The 18,004-nt window shown below is 25.8% G+C and overlaps 1 protein-coding gene across 1 annotated transcript; it reads right to left on the bottom strand.

The window, feature by feature from the left end:
* Positions 1-1,530: 1,530 nt before the first annotated feature.
* LOC135923000 (pre-mRNA-splicing factor SLU7-like) lies at positions 1,531-17,508 on the bottom strand. The gene is made up of 11 exons (XM_065457579.1): positions 17,264-17,508; positions 17,070-17,220; positions 16,947-17,024; positions 16,738-16,905; positions 16,409-16,666; positions 16,064-16,161; positions 12,115-12,182; positions 10,504-10,700; positions 9,434-9,538; positions 8,166-8,273; positions 1,531-1,698 (listed from the first exon to the last, which is right to left on the bottom strand). Exons 1-11 carry the CDS (start codon positions 17,422-17,424, stop codon positions 1,615-1,617), a joined length of 1,476 nt encoding a protein of 491 aa, XP_065313651.1. The 5' UTR covers positions 17,425-17,508; the 3' UTR covers positions 1,531-1,614.
* Positions 17,509-18,004: the final 496 nt, after the last annotated feature.

The following is an 18,004-nucleotide window of genomic DNA, read 5'->3' as shown; positions in this document are numbered from 1 at the left end:
GACATTAATTTTGTTGAAATAGGGGAGGATCAAGGGAAATGTTTTGATATCTCCTTATTAGATGCATCTGTTAGAATTGCATATGTTTGCACATCTTTCAAATCGTCAAGAATTGACCTTCTGGATTTATATCCTAAAACATTGATGATAACCTTGCTCATTTGTGTTCTACAAAGTATACTTTTCATTTATATTAGTCGTTAAATATTATCGGGAAAGATTCTACCAACATTGTGATATTAAGTAGCTCTCTGAATGTTGTACTGCATGAAAGATATTTACCATTTCCGCAACTGTAATTGCATCTGTATTATTTCTTATTTTTGAAGAATATTTTTGTTTTGCAATAGATGTTGATAAACTGCCCTGTACTGATTTATGCTTTGAAGATTTTTGATGCCTCAAAATATCATAATTCCCTTCCCCCATTGTATTAACTAAATACTGTAGAACAACTTCCCCGCACTGATTATAATTATTTTTTACATTGTAAATTTAAAATTGTTTGTTTTTTTATAAAATCTTATTTATACATTAGCATAAAATATATTTTTTTACATTGTAAAATTACAATTTTTTTATAAAATTTTATCTTGTTTACATTCTTTTGTATTTAAAAAAGATCGTTGGTTATTATTTTTAAACAAAATTAGTTTATTATAATAAATCAATGTTATTTTAATAATAAAGATAGTATTTAAGAAATTTTGTGTCGTACTATAATTACCTATTTTGAAAATTGAAAAATAGTTGGCTATTTTATTTTGAAAAATAGTTGGCTATTTTATTTTGAAAAATAATTACCTATTTTATTTTGGAAAATAGATTCGATTTTATATTTATAAAAAATAATAAGCTGATAACTAAGTCAATTCTAAATCCCGGTTAGCAATTTTTATATTTCTCCCATAATTTTTATATTACTCCCACAAAATACCGAATTTCTCCCACAATTTGAAAATTTTGACCTGGCAACCCTGTTCATGAGCCTTTACTTTATATATAAATTATAAACATTTTTTTGTAATATATATAATATTATGAATTAAAGTATAATTGTCTTTTTTAACATTTTAAAAATATATAATCAAATAAAATAAGGCCGGTATTATTTTTTTAAATGTTAATAATTGAATTGAATAGGATGTGGGACACTTTTCATTTCTAAATACCATAAATAATTTTTAAAAATTGTTAGTAAAAATGTATTTATATAGTAGAGTTTGGGAAAAAAATTAAATTTTTAAAAATAGAATACACATCCAAATTTTTTTACATTCTTAGATATTATTTTTTTTTTTTAAATTCATATCAAGCAAATTTATTGTAAACCTTTACATTAATAGTTAAACTTCAATTGATTTAGAAATATAAAAGGATATTTTTTAAATTAAAAAATAAGACCAAAACTGAGCCCCCCCACCTAACTCTAATGTAATTTTTGGAATAAATATTTGAACATAATAATCTTTTTTAATATGTTATAAGAATAATAATTTAATTTATATCGATCAATAAATAATATTATTAAATAAATACATTAAGAAATGTTCACATTAATAATAAAATAATATAAATATTGAAGTATGTAATAATCGGAGTAAAAAATCGATGTCATGTTATTTTTATCCTTTTAGAGGTTCGATTTTCAAATTCGTTCTGAGTTTGATTTTCATCGGCTTCATTTTCCAATCTTTCCTATTTAACAAAAAATATGAATGATTATTTAATTCGTTTTAAAAATAAATAGGGTAATAAAAAATTAATTAATTTTTTTGAGATTAGATTTTAATACAATTATTAGAGATCTTAAAAAAAATCGACAGTATTCAATATTTTAAATATAATTTGTAATGATCAACTATTAATTTTCTATTTACAATATAATATATATCATCGGCTGAGTATTATAGTGTTCTATATTCACTTTTTTTTAATAACTCATTCCTTCAATACTGTGTTATCAATAAAAATGTTTAAAATATAATTTTAAAATAATCATTATTTCCCTGTGATCTCTTAATCTAAAATACAATATTTTTTTAAAAAATTGGATATAGAACATTATAATTCATAGCTGACGATATGTTGTGAGTTAATCTAGAATGACGACTACACTGGAATCCTTCTGTGGTGATTTGGAATTCTCAACTTTAAACTATTTAGTAGTGTTGTTAATCGGCTTAGCCGAGTCGGCTCGAACAGAGCTCACCCAAATTTTGGGTCGTTTTTTCGACTCCAACTCAAAGTTTTGGTCGTTTTTTACGACTTCGACCAGAGTTCAAGCCGAAAAAAACGACCTCGACCCAAAATATGGGTCGTTTTTTACGACTCCGACTCAAAATTTGGGTCGTATTTTTCGACTCAAACTTGAAATTTGGGTCGTATTTTTCGACTTAAACTTGAAGTTTGGGTCATATTTTTCGACTCAAACTTGAAGTTTGGGTCGTATTTCTCGACTAAAACTTGAAGTTTGGGTCGTATTTTTCGACTCAAATTTGAAGTTTGGGTCGTATTTTTCGACTCCAACTCAAAGTTTGGGTCGTTTTTCTGACTCAGACTCAAACATCGGGTCGTTTTATTCAATCCGACCCAAAATATGGATCTTTTTTTTAAAGGCGACTTAAAGTTAGGGTTGCTTTTTTTCACCCCTAACCCAATTATCTAGATCATTTTTTTCGACCAAAAGTCAAATAACATTTAGTATATATTAATATTATAGGCGGGAAAGTTACTTAAAGCTTCTTTAAATTATAATGCTCTGGTTAACTATTCATCATAGTTATATTTTAAAATTTTTAAGTGATGTACCATAGAAAGGTGCCATTTGTCATGATAATTATTTTTGAACTTTTTTAAATGAAATAGATAAAAATATATATTGTAGACATGTTAAATCTAAATTTCAGTGATGATGTACCATAGATAAGTGGTAATTGTCATAATCGCTATTTTTGAACTTTTTTGAGTATTTTTAAAGCAAATTGCTAAAAATATATATTCTAAACATGTTAAATTAAAAATTCAGTGAGGATGTATCATAGATAGGTGACAATTGTCATAATCGCTATTTTTTAACTTTTTCAAATTTTTTTAAAGGAAATATCTAAAAATATATATTCTAAACATGTTAAATTAAAAATTCAGTGAGGATGTATCATAGATAGGTGACAATTGTCATATACGCTATTTTTGAACTTTTTCAAATTTTTTTAAAGGAAATAGCTAAAAATATATATTCTAAACAGGTTAAATTAAAAATTCAGTGAGGATATATCATAGATAGGTGACAATTGTCATAATCGCTATTTTTGAACTTTTTTAAATTTTTTTAAAGGAAATATCTAAAAATATATATTCTAAACATGTTAAATTAAAAATTCAGTGAGGATGTATCATAGATAGGTGACAATTGTCATAATCAATATTTTTGAACTTTTTTCAATTTTTTTAAAGCAAATAGCTAAAAATATATATTCTAAACATGTTATATTAAAAATTCAGTGAGGATGTATCATATATAGGTGACAATTGTCATAATCGCTATTTTTGAAATTTTTTTAAAGGAAATATCTAAAAATATATATTCTAAACATGTTAAATTAAAAATTCAGTGAGGATGTATCATAGATAGGTGACAATTGTCAAAATCGCTATTTTTGAACTTTTTCAAATTTTTTAAAGGAAATAGCTAAAAATATATATTCTAAACATGTTAAATTAAAATTTCAGTGAGGATGTTTCATAGATAGGTGACAATTGTCATAATCGCTATTTTTGAACTTTTTTAAAGGAAATATCTAAAGATATATATTCTAAACATGTTAAATTTAAAATTCAGTGAGGATGTATCATAGATAGGTGACAATTGTCATAATCGCTATTTTTGAACTTTTTTCAATTTTTTTAAAGGAGATAGCTAAAAATATATATTCTAAACATGTTAAAGTCACCTATCTATGATACATCCTCACTGAATTTTAAATTTAATATGTTTAGAATATATATTTTAAGATGTTTCCTTTAAAAAAATTTGAAAAAGTTCAAAAATAACGATTATGACAATTGTCACATATCTATGATACATCCTCACTGAATTTTTAATTTAACATTTTTAGAATATATATTTTTTGCTATTTCCTTTAAAATAATTGAAAAAAGTTCAAAAATAGCGATTATGACAATTGTCACTTTTCTATGGTACATCTTCACTGAAATTTTATTTTAACATCTTTACAATATATATTTTTAGCTATTTCCTTTAAAAAAATTTGAAAAAGTTCAAAAATAGCGATTATGACAATTGTCACCTATCTATGATACATCCTCACTGAATTTTTAATTTAACATGTTTAGAATATATATTTTTAGATATTTCCTTTAAAAAAATTTGAAAAAGTTTAAAAATAGCGATTATGACAATTGTCACCTATCTATGATACATCCTCACTGAAATTTTAATTTAACATGTTTAGAATATATATTTTTAGCTATTTCCTTTAAAAAAATTTGAAAAAATTCAAAAATAGCGATTATGACAATTGTCACCTATCTATGATACATCCTCACTGAATTTTTAATTTAACATGTTAAGAATATATATTTTTAGATATTTCCTTTAAAAAAATTTTAAAAAGTTCAAAAATAGCGATTATGACAATTGTCACCTATATATGATACATCCTCACTGAATTTTAAATTTAACATGTTTAGAATATATATTTTAAGATGTTTCCTTTAAAAAAATTTGAAAAAGTTCAAAAATAGCGATTATGACAATTGTCACATATCTATGATACATCCTCACTGAATTTTTAATTTAACATGGTTAGAATATATATTTTTTGCTATTTCCTTTAAAAAAATTGAAAAAAGTTCAAAAATAGCGATTATGACAATTGTCACCTATCTATGATACATCCTCACTGAATTTTTAATTAACATGTTTAGAATATATATTTTTAGCAATTTGCTTTAAAAAAACTCAAAAAAGTTCAAAAATAGCGATTATGACAATTACCACTTATCTATGGTACATCATCACTGAAATTTTGATTTAACATGTCTAAAATATATATTTTTATCTATTTCATTTAAAAAAGCTCAAAAATAATTATCATGACAAATGGCACTTTTCTATGGTACATCACTTAAAAATTTTTAAATATAACTATGATGAATAGTTAATCAGAGCATTATTTTAAAGAAGCTTTAAATAACTTTCCCGCCTATAATATTAATATAATGTTATTTGACTTTTGGTCGAAAAAAATGATCTAGATATTGGGTTAGGGGTGAAAAAAAGCAACCCTAACTTTAAGTCGTCTTTAAAAAGAAAGATCCATATTTTGGGTCGATTGAATAAAACGACACGATGTTTGAGTCTGAGTCAGAAAAACGACCCAAACTTTGAGTTGGAGTCGAAAAATACGACCCAAACTACAAGTTTGAGTCGAAAAATATGACCCAAACTTCAAGTTTAAGTCGAAAAATACGACCCAAATTTCAAGTTTGAGTCGAAAAATACGACCCAAATTTTGAGTCGGAGTCGTAAAAAACGACCCATATTTTGGGTCGAGGTCGTTTTTTTCGGCTTGGACTTGGGTCGGAGTCGAAAAAAACGACCCATATTTTGGGTCGAAGTCGTTTTTTTCGGCTTGAACTCGGGTCGAAGTCGAAAAAAACGACCCAAACATTGAGTCGGAGTCTAAAACGACCCGAGCTTTGGGTCGGGGTCGCGACTCGCGGCGTTTTAACAACACTACTATTTAGGGAGTTCGATTTTTTAATTTTAGAAATTTGATTTTACCGAAAGTGAATCCCAGCATGTATAGAGTCCCTATCCTGCAAATCTTCAGAAAATTCTGCAGTAAACTTTTAAACTAATTTTTATTTTCAATTATGGATTTAAAAAACGAGAAAAAAAACTTAAAAAACAAAAAAAAAAAATTTTGTTTTCACATATAAAAAAGGGGATAAAAAAAATAAGCTTTAAATCAGTATAACAAATTTTAGCCATTAAAAAAATAATTATTAAAAAATAAAATTCCTGACTCACTGAAATTTGCAGCTTTTCTCTTGTCACCAAAAGTCAACCAATTATTAACATTATTTATCACCACATACCCAACTGAGGTTGGCCCCGGACCCATGGAGGTCAAACGTCTCAAATTCTCCCTTGTCTTTACTCCAAACAGCAAGACTGGGAATTACCTTTAATCCAGGATTAAGTTGAATCGTTTTACTCGAGCGATGAATGAAGGGTCTTTTCTCGATCTAACCAAGATATCACCTCCCCAATAAATCAAAGTATAAATTCCCCATCAACAATTAAATTTAGGTTATAAATGGCTCAAGGCTATTCCTAGCTCTAACCTTGGTTTGCTTCTTTTCAAAGAAGAATTCGATGGGAACAAGCCTTGGTTTAGGCTATGATATCGTCAACCTTATCTTGCAAATTCTGTTCACTCCCTGCCTACTTAGGCTATCATCCTCTTCATTGTCGCTTAAGGCCGCCATTCAAGCCACCAAGCAGTAAATTATATTGTTAGAACTGTCCGCCCAACCAATGTTCCATCAACGTCGGAACCCGTAGGACCCCTAATTTCTGAGACAACATAAGACACTCATTCCATGGACGGTATCCCGCTATGCCAGGATTATACATGCGTTGATCGTTTTGCACTATCCTTTAGCTCCTCTTTGGTAAGCGCGGAAATTATAAAAATAAATAAATATATTAACATTCCTAATATCACTTTAATCCCCGATGTTTCTGATACAATCGGTGCTTTTGGAACCAGAGCCGGCTTTTAATTTCGGGTTATCCTCGGAAAGGCGTCAACGAATTTCAATTGAAATATGTAGGTCACATAATATATGAATCAACGGTGTCATTACCTAGAGGCACCTTTTCGCGTATTTTAACATTTTTTATTATAAAATTTTCATTTTTTTAGATGTATTTTATTTTAATGCATATGGTACCTTATTTTATAAATTGCAATCGTTTTTAAATTAAAATTAAAAAAGTCATATCCGAATTTTTTTTAACAAAATGAATGAGCAAATTATAATTTGATTGCGATAATAAAAAATTTGAAATAAGTTTTGGTATAGATGATTGTAAGATATAGATATCTTTTATTGGATCGGCCGATTTTTCGTCTCTTTTAAAATATCGGTTAGCGGCTGATTATTAAATTTACCGATTAGATCTGATTAAATGGCGTCTAATTAAATTTTTAAATTGATAGAATTTTATGATTTATAAACTTAATAAATAATTTTAAAAAAATACACTTTATATTGATCATGATAAACTTGATACACAATAGAAAGACTTTTGGAACAAAAAAAGATTACAACGATTTTACTATATAAATAGATGATTTATCAATGTTTACATATTTTTCTTTGATGAATATATAAATAAGTCTAGCTTAAAATATAATTTAAATTCGATATAGTATATTTTTGAAAATAAAAATATAATAAATATGTATAAATAAAATCAAATGAATGTTATTAAATTGGTAATTGGCCGATATCTAGATATCAGCAATATCAAATCGGCTTCCAAAAATTGGTATCGGTAGACTCCTAATTTTAATGATAAAAAATTTGCAATAAAATGCTGACAAGGTATATCCATAAGGATCGTAATAGCAATAAAAAATAGGAAAAACAACGTTTGTTTGAGGTTTCATCTTTAATTTTTTATATCATAAGATTTTTGATATAAATTAAATAATAAAAAAATGTATGCAGTAGGTATTCTATACATGCCAAAATTTATTTCCTGTAAAAAATAGCATGATAAAAATCGTCCGTCAATAAATGATTTATAAAAGAGATTCAGAATCTCATTCTTACCATTAAAAAAATTTAATGTTGTAACTTGGTATAAGTACTTCGTTGATTAAGTTTCAGATTTAAATTAGAGACAAGGAGTAAATATTAATAAATATATATTTTTTTTAAAAAGAACACCGGCAAAAAAACCGACCATTTTGCCATAAGCGGTCGAGTCTAAATATAGAAAAAACCCAGTTTAGTACATTTTTAATAATAATATTTTTGATAGCATTTTTAAAATCCAATTTTAACATTATTATAATGAGTAATAACAAACTGAACAAACATTTTTATTCGACAATATTTACTTTGAATAATTGTAATCCTTTTTCCCCCATGCAATAAGATTGTTTAACGAATGAATTACAGCATTTGTAACCCCAACATTGTTGATACCAAAAAGATCCCCATACAGACTAAAATGATGGTGGAAAAAAAATTATCAATTAAAATATAGATAGGTTGTTTACAAAATTTTGGACAAATTGTAATAAATTCACTTATTATTTGGTGAGATCCAGAAAACCTTACTTGCTTAAAATAAGTATAAATAAGGGGGCCAATTGATATGTTTGCTACTTATAACCAGGGATCCAAACCGAATCTGGACCGAACCGTTAAACCGCTAAAAACCGGTATTTTTTATCGAACCTGAACCGAACCTAAACCGCTAAAAAAATTCTAGCTGAACCTAAACCGAACCGCTAAAATGCTTCTGAACCCTCATGATTTTATTCTTATAAAATAATATGTAAGTTATTATTAGTATATTGAAAAAATTTCAATTTTATTTGAATTATTTTAAAATTAGCATCAATCCCATTTGATTGATAAGCGTCGATCATAATTTTTATAAACTTATTCTTATAAAATAATATGTAAGTTATTATTAGTATATTGAAAAAATTTCAATTTTATTTGAATTATTTTAAAATTAGCATCAATCCCATTTGATTGATAAGCGTCGATCATAATTTTTATAAACTTTAGTATATTGTCATTTTACAACATTTTTTAAATACTTTAAGCTTATAAATTATAATGCTTAGAGAAAAATTAAATCCAAAATATTATAAATGACACATCTAATCTGATATCATATTGGCAGTGTCGGCTCAAGTTAGTGTGGAAAGATGTTTTTCAATTATTAAATTTATACTATCTCTTTATAGATGAGTGAGACTAATTTTAAAAATGTATTAATTATCCGGCTTAATAAAAAAAATTTAAGTAAAAAAAGTCAAATATTGTTCATATTAAAATTAATTATTGATTTTTATTTTTATATTTATAAATTAAATATTATTTTATAATGTACAATTAATAAAAATGAAGGTTTTATGCATGTTTTTTAAATTTGATAAAATAAAAAAAAATTTCCCCTCTACATAATTCGAATGTAGGGTATTTAGAGGTTCGAACCGAACCGATATTTTAATTTTTTACGAACTGAACCCGAACCGATATTCGTTTCGGTTTGGATCCCTGCTTATAACCATTATTTTGGCTAATTTAAAATAACTTAAATTATGAGAAATTGAATTTCTTCTTTATTAATGTTAAAAAAAAACTATACCGTATGATTTTGAATGTAAACATCTTCCTCATATTTAGATTTGAGTTTCGCCCGTTCTTGCCCCTTAACAACCTGCCCCGTTCGTGAGTATTCTATGTAGGATTCCTTCAATAACAATCAAATATCATTTTAGTTATTTATTTAATAATAAATTAAACTATAAAATTATTATTATTTATAAGATTTCAATTTTTCACTTTTTATATATTAAAACAAAATATGCCGATTAGCAACTAAAGTGAAAAAATTTTTAAAATATTAAATAAGAAACACTATAAAAAAATTTTATGAAAAAAAGTAATATAAAACCTTCAAAGATTACTGCCTTCGTAAAGTGACCAGTTATAGTTTTATCAGTTGATAATTATAAAAAATCATATAATCAATCTTGTGGTATTTTTTGAATATAATTCTTTTCATTTATTTAACATTGAATATTATTTTGTTCATCCTGCGTCCAAAACATAAAAAAAATTTAAAACTTTATTGAAAAACAAGTGATAAAGTCTTATTGGAAAATTGTTAACAATATTGACTATTTTAAAATTATAGTTTTTTTTATATAAACTAGAATTAATATTGTTAAGCTGCATCTGAATTAAATTTCGCATTAACAAAATATTGAATTAATATTAATTAAACAGGACAAAATAATTATAGGAATTTTTAGTATGTCTTTACATTTTATTAATATTAAGATGTATAAGTTTATTAAACCAAAAAATAATTTTAGGATTAGTACATCAAAAAACCATTTATAAAATAGTAATTAATTAAAACTTATATACCAAAAATTTTATTTGAAAACAAAAGACTAATAATTATTTAAAACACAAGTCAAAAAAAATTTAAATTATGATTTTTATTCAAAAAAATAATTGATTTAATTATGCCAACCTTAGCAAACATACAATGAAATATTTTTTAAATTAAAGGAAATTGGAATGGACCGGAACGAAAAAAATCTTGGTTCCATATTACCAATAAAATAGCCCAAAAATATCTTCCCATGAATGTGAGTGATGTCACTAATTTATTAAAGTTATATTATAAATAACTTATCAAATTACGTTTTGCGCTAGCAACAATTGAACGGGGGGCGCCTCGAAGTCTTCCTGCCTACCATACTTATCATAAAGAGTATTTCGTAAATCACCTTTCAATTCCTCACGCTTCTCTTTAAATTCCCGATAGAGCAATTCCAATTTTGTAGGCTCAGACTGTTGATTAACATCTATACCTTTGTCTATGGCTTCCCAGGCAAATACTATTTATTTTTTAAATCAAAATTATAAGATATAACATGGGAAAAGTCTAAATTTAAAAAATAATTTATTATGATATGATGGTAATGAAAGTGATCATTAATTAACTCAGATCAGTCAGACTCATTGGTGATCGCGTTTTGGTTTTTCTAATTTTAAATCAAACTACTTTATGACAAACAAAAATATCTTTAAAAAAATTAGTATTATGGGGGGGGGGTCAATCCCTCATTTTATGAATCAAAGTATTTCTTAAGTTGTAAATCTAAAGCTCATCCATGCCAACCCATAGGGTTAAAAAAATTTATACATTAGACGGGCTAGAGATTTGGTTAAAAATGTAGTTATAGAATGAGCGGTTCTGAAAAATTTGCGATATTTTTCGAGTAAAATGAGTGTTTATTTAAAAAATATGCTAAAATAAATAAAAACCAAATCAAGATCAACCAATCAAATATACATTGCGCGGGCATTAAAAATTTCGTAGATAAATGGGTGGGAGGGTGATTTAAAATAACCCATGGATGGGTGGGTTTGTCAACTTTTTCTTAAAAATGTTAAATATCCCGCCCATTGCAGACCACTACTTAAAAAAACTAATTCATAGAATTAACAGAGACCAATAGGCTGCAGGTCTAAAAATTTTGCAAATCCTCCTAGCACATATTTAAAAAATTAATGTTTCTAGTCAGAACCGGGGATTTAAAGGGTTTAGTTATTTGAGATAATTTTGATTGCAAAATTGTTCCAAAAATAATTTGAAAATATGAGAAGCAAATGATTGTTAAATGATCCATTATATGATTTTCCAATTGATTAATTGATATAATTTAAATTTTTATTTTATAAATTAGGTTGGGCTCAGGTCTATTTTCTTAAAATATTTTTAGGCAAAGTCCATGGTTTGTATTTAAAAATAAAGAATTTCAGAGGCCAGAAGGTCTCTGATTACAATAAAGAACACAGGGCATATTTATAAATATTTATTATCAATAAACATCTGCCCAAAAATATAAATAGGAGAGCGATTTATTTTATTTTTCACGTGTTGCTGTAAGCATGCCAAATTCGCCACCACCTAATAAATTGGTGGTGCAGTGGCATATTTTAAATTTTTTAATAAATGAAATTAATTTATAAATCAATGTATTTTTATATAATTTCTTTGGGCACACTTGGTTTCATCATTATTATAAGAGTTTTCTGTGTCCAACCCTATAATAAAATTATAAATTTTTTATCATCCTCCAAAAAAAACCCAAATTAAAAATTGGCAGCGAGCCTGTCAAATGGTTATACTCAACTTCGTGAGCCTGCAATGCAGAGGTCTAACTATCAACAATACTTTTAAAACATTAAACTATAAGAAAAAAATTTTTAAGAAAGTGAGAATTATACAAATAATTTTTAACTTACATTGTTGTTTGGCAATGTTAGGTGTATCACCGGTATACCTTATGAAATTATCTCCAGCATATTTCAATCTTTATTTAAATAAAAAATCATTATGCAATTTAAATTAAATTTAGAGAGGCAAAAAATAAGCAATCGGGTTATTATAAGAACATATATAAATATGTCCTTATCATAAATAATGCTAAGGTTGCTAAAAGGTTCTTTTTAAATGACAACTATTATTTTAAGCCCAAGATCAAAATGTATAAGGATGTGCTGACCAATAAATTCTTCCTAAATCGGACCCAATTCATTTCTAATATTCTTACACAAACCTATCCCATAACCAAACTGATATTCTGATTGATTTTTATTTACTAACTATAAGCTACGGGTAAGAAAAGAAACAACTTTAAATTTTCCGTTTCTTGTAGCCAAGGTGATATTTGAAGCATCATCACAGATAAGTATACTTGTTTATTAAATTCCTCAAAGGTCAATAATCGCATTTAATATATTGAACAATGTTTATGGCTGATTGTGGTTCGTTAAGTATATTTTATATCCCACCAAAAACTATATTTTTTAGCTACTTATTTTATAGAAAAATTAGATTTTTTTTAAAACATGACAATATAAATTTAATTCTGATTCCTTTTTTATTATTAAGAAATAATATGTGTTGTCAAGATTACTTTTGAAAAGTAACTAGTTACAGTTAAGCAGTTGTTAAAGTAGTGTGACTATTTTTATAGTAGCAGAGCTTTATAGCGTCCTACTTTAAAAAATAATAGTGATAGCACGTTCCCTTTTAGAGAGTAGCTAAATAGTGTGCTGCTTCGCTACTCCAAAATATTTAATAAATATATATACTATAAAAAAACTAAAATTTATTTATAATTTTAATGTTATAATCTTTAAATATAAATTTTGAAATTTAAATAATTTTAAACTTAATAAAAAATATTAATTCAAGATTTAAATTTAGATGTATAAAATATCATCCAATAAATCAACTGCTTCAACATATCAAAATATATTATTCATAAATTTTAATTAAAATTATTTTCTATGGTTTTACATTTAGAATGTATACACCTAAAATTTTAGAAAAATTGAAAAATATCTTGATCATTTTGGTACACTAGAAGAGACTACACCCAATAAATAATTCAAAGTAAGTTGATTAATTCAACAACATCAGAACCAGGTGCTTCTTAAAAATTAGCTGATAAGGTTATAATTTAATTATATGATTGATAACGCTTAGCCAATTTCTTTTGTCAAAATTCCTTATTTCTCCCTCTGATTACATTATCTCTTGGTACCAAGAGAACTTTAATGCAAAAGTGATAGCAAGAATTTGGATAATTTTCAAGAAATCAGAACCTTTTAGATCTATCAGATGTCTCTTACATCTGAAGGTTGTTAAGTTATTAAGATAAAATAAAGTCTTTCTGCTCTAATCTTATATAAGCCAGAGCGGCTAAATAGGCTATTGGAGGTTGACCAAAATATTGAACGAAAATATACAATAGTTAATAAATCCTTTTAACACATTTTTTAAATCTAAAAACATGATTTTCCGATCCTCGCTGCGTCATGTCACCGGGATAATTGTTTTTCTTAAATAAAAAGTTTAGAAATAAATACCACATTGCCCTCAAGTGCTATGAGCGATTATTTGGTAAGGCAAAACTTATACTTCCTGATCACCGTTCTAGACTTGAGGATAATTTTATTATTAAAATGCAATAAAAAAATACTGAATATATTTTTTATTTTTAGCCATGTTTTTTACATGTATTTTATAGACTAGGATATATAAAAAATAGTCTAAAATTTTTCTTTCATGTAGAATAAAAAGTAGGGCTGTTCCGATATTTAATATCGGATTGGGCCTATATTTTGAAAAAACCGATTCGATATTATCATTGTTTTTTATATTATGATTGTATATATAATTATATAATAAATATCTTTTATTTTATACATAATTTTATAATAATATAATTCATAAAAGGAATCAAAATTCAATTTATTTGTAATGTTTAAAAAATTGAATATTTTAAAATATATAGAAGCTATAAATTAGAGATGTACTGATATCATTTTAAAAATATCGGTTATCAACTGAAAATATAAAGCTTTGCTGATACAAATAAAACGTCTTGGTTATTTTAAAAAAAAATTAGGTGATTTTATTATCAATTCAGTGCATTATAAAAGAAATTAGTGGAGAAAATGCATCAATTAGTATGTTATCCCCATCATAGAATTACTTAAAAAGAACTTGATAATCATAGTGAGCATGATAAAAGAGTCCAGACTATGAATTTGCTGTATAAAAATCACTATAAATTATTCTTATATTTGCAATGGGAAAATTTACTTTCTATCAATAACTTTGGATAATTACTTCTACAATGCATTAACAGCAACTGTTGTGAGGAAATTAATTCTACAGTCTACATCAGAATTTATTCAAATATTGTTTTATTATTTATATAGTATTATAAAAAATCATTGACATAGAAGAAATTCCATCAATATCTGCCCAATTCAATTGGTATATTTACTTTATGGGGATCTTATGCTGATGAAGTTAAAGCAGATGAAGGGTCTATTTAATTAACAATACCATCAAAAATTGCCTTTATTCCCTTGAAATTGAAAGTTATTTCAAAGAACCAATATTCACCTTCCACAAATGTATCATCAAAGTCTTCATGGAAGTGGCTGACCTCAGATAAACTAGAAATTTTGATTTCTGAAAAAATATCATCAATATATTAATTTAAAGTTTATTAGTATTTGTCTAATTCTATATAAATAAATGATTTATTAATAAAAATATTTTGCATACTTTTACACATTAAAAAATTAAATATGTATAAAGAACTTAAAAATTAAATATATATAAAATACAATCAGGTATGATATCGGATCTAGGTCAGCTGATATCCATTGAAATTTGGATCGCCCTCCAAAAAGTGTTATTGGTAAACTCTTACTAAAAATTAAATAATTTTTTTTTGTTATGTCTACAACTAGAAAATGATTTTAAAATATCTTTAACTCAAGATTAAGCCAAATATAAATTATCCAAGCTTGGTGATTTTGCCTACAGTTAGCAAAAAGGTTTGGGCATCTATTGTCAAAATTTCGAGGCTTAGGTACTATGTTTTGGCTAAAATCTTGATAGCCATTTTTAAAAATAGGCTAAATTGAGGTGTCCCATATTTTAAATGAGGTAATTAACTTTTTGAGAATAATAGAAAGAAAATATACTTAATAATTTGTGAAAGTTTTTTTTGAATAAAAAATATTAATTTTATAGTATTTATTCAAATATGGATGGTAAATAAAATCAATTATCAGTCGGTTTTGTAGTAATATAGGATTGGTGAACATTTGTGGATCAGCAGAGCCCTATTAAAAGGTAGCTTGCAGAATATTTTAGGGTCAGGTCATTATTTTGTTTAAAATTAGACTAAAATATGTATTATTACTTCATATTTAAGACCCAATCTAAAAAATCTTAAAATTTCCGCATGTCAGTTTGAGCTGGGCCAATCTCTAGTGCTGATATTTAATATTGGATTGGAACTAATACTAACAATTTAATTGAAAATTGAACACCAATCGTTATAAAAAACTAATCCAATCTGATATTAATATTATCAATGTTCTTTCTTATTTTATGATTGTATAGTTTTATATTATATCTAAATAAGGAAAATTTTATTTATTTATAATGTTTTAATAAAACTCATATATTATTTTTTGGTTATCTTATATATAATAATAAAGGGATTTAAAAATATTTAATGAGTTATTTAGCTATATAATACCTATATTTTTAATTAGATGATTAATTTATAAGGAATGAAAAAAAGTTATAGTAAATAAAAAACGTATGGACTAATTTAAATCATATAAATAATTATTTATTAATTAGATGTAATACTCATTTGGGTTAGATTTGGCATCGGCAAATGGATTTGCTCTCATGGATCTTGTTTTGGGGTCATAGAAGGCTGAGTTCAGGTCTAAATTGTACAAATACTTGAATTTTTGAAAATATAAAAATATTGAAAATACAAAATTTATAAATGTCTAATAATCTAATATTACATTTTTTAAATATTATCACTATTAGGTAAAAGATATTATTTTCAAAATAATTGAACATGTAGCCCCTAATCAGTCAATATCTATAATTATATTTGAAAAAGTTCATATAGAAAAAGTTATTGTTAAATAAATTTTCACAGATAAAGAAAAGTAACAACAAATTAAATTGAAAGCTAACTTTAGCAGTGTCCTCACGTATCCTTAAATTTCTGACTGTAATTCTTTGTTTGCTGTCATGTTTTGTCCCAGGCATATCAAAACTATCTGCATATTTATCCTCATCCTCCAAATCTTCATCAATTTCATCGGCAATGAGAGTCACTGCATTTATGATGGTTTCTTTTGCATTTTTATCATCATTTATTTCTTCCTCATTAGTACCATTTATTTGAGTCAACTCTGATTCTAATTTTTGAGCTTTGATGAGTTTTTTGACCTAAGTTTAATTAGTTATATTGAAAGATGGATATATATATAATAAATTATATAAATATAAGATGTTATCACCTCTTCTATTTTTGAAAATTCCTTCACAACTGTTGCATATTCTGATGGGTCATATCCATTCCATCTATCTCGTTTTCCATCATAATCACTCTCTAATGGAGGAGGTATAATAACTTCATCAGGTGCTAAATCCTTTTTTGAAAATTTGGCTCCAATTTTTCTAGGCCGCTAAATTAAATAGTATATAGCAAATATAATTTATCATTTACCTCAACGCAATCTTTTTTTTTATGTGTCATAGAACCACAATTTTCACAAGCCCCTTTTCTAAATTTTTTTGGTTTTTCCTAAATTTTGTTTTATTAATATGCATTATCAAAGTATATCATTACAGATATAATTCCTTTCTGGTACCATGTATCAATTTTGTGATATTCTTTGATTTTTTCTTCTTGCTCTCTTTGATGTTGTAAAGTAGCTGTGGCAGAACCAAAATACCAGGGTGCTTGGGCAATATATTGAGGGATATGAGGATTTATGTCACTAAAAAAATTGATTACGTGGTATTCATATTGTAAATTATTACCGTCCCTGTTCATCCGTTTGAGCTGGTACATTTCCTTGTTTCCTAGCTTCTTCTAATTCTTTTAATTTTTTCCATTCTTCCCTTGATTTACGAGTATTACCATCATCTTGTGTGGCTGATCTTATCAAATAAGATACAGGTAAATTGGGGGTAAAAGACATTTATTGCTAGGTTGATATTGGTGTAAAGATTTAATCTAAATTCCAGTCTTGAAAATTTAATCGTACTGCAATTTCTAAAAGTACGATTGATCCTGTCAAAGCTCATGTGATTTTATAAATTTTTGATATGATATTCGATATAAGTTAGATATATTAAAATTATAAATAATTCAATCTATGAACAAAGTCTAAAATGGTAACAAAGATTTATATTAGTTTCATAACCTTTTGTCAATGTAAGTTGCTAAGAATTATATTATTGCATTTATCAATTGTGGCATATGTATGAATATATTATCTTTTTTATCACTTGTAATTTTTAGACGCAAATTTTTTTTATATCAGCAATCAAGAATATTTTATACTGTAACAATTAGATCAAATTTAGAATATTTACAATCAAAATTTGATTTTAATAACTCTATTGACAAATGTATAAATATTATGACCTTGGAACAGAAACCATCAATTGATGGTTTTTATAATTTAATAAATATATTAAAAATACCGAAAGACATTGATTTCTTGTTTGAGGAGATTGTAATCCTCTCTATTTTTTATGATTCGCCAAAATACTTAA

The sequence above is a fragment of the Gordionus sp. m RMFG-2023 genome, chromosome 1, assembly GCF_954871325.1.
Source record: "Gordionus sp. m RMFG-2023 chromosome 1, tfGorSpeb1-WG-v2, whole genome shotgun sequence".
Taxonomy (NCBI): Eukaryota; Metazoa; Nematomorpha; class Gordioida; order Chordodea; family Parachordodidae; genus Gordionus; species Gordionus sp. m RMFG-2023.
Note: the sequence above shows the minus strand (reverse complement) of the source record. Positions and strands in the feature narration are given on the sequence as shown.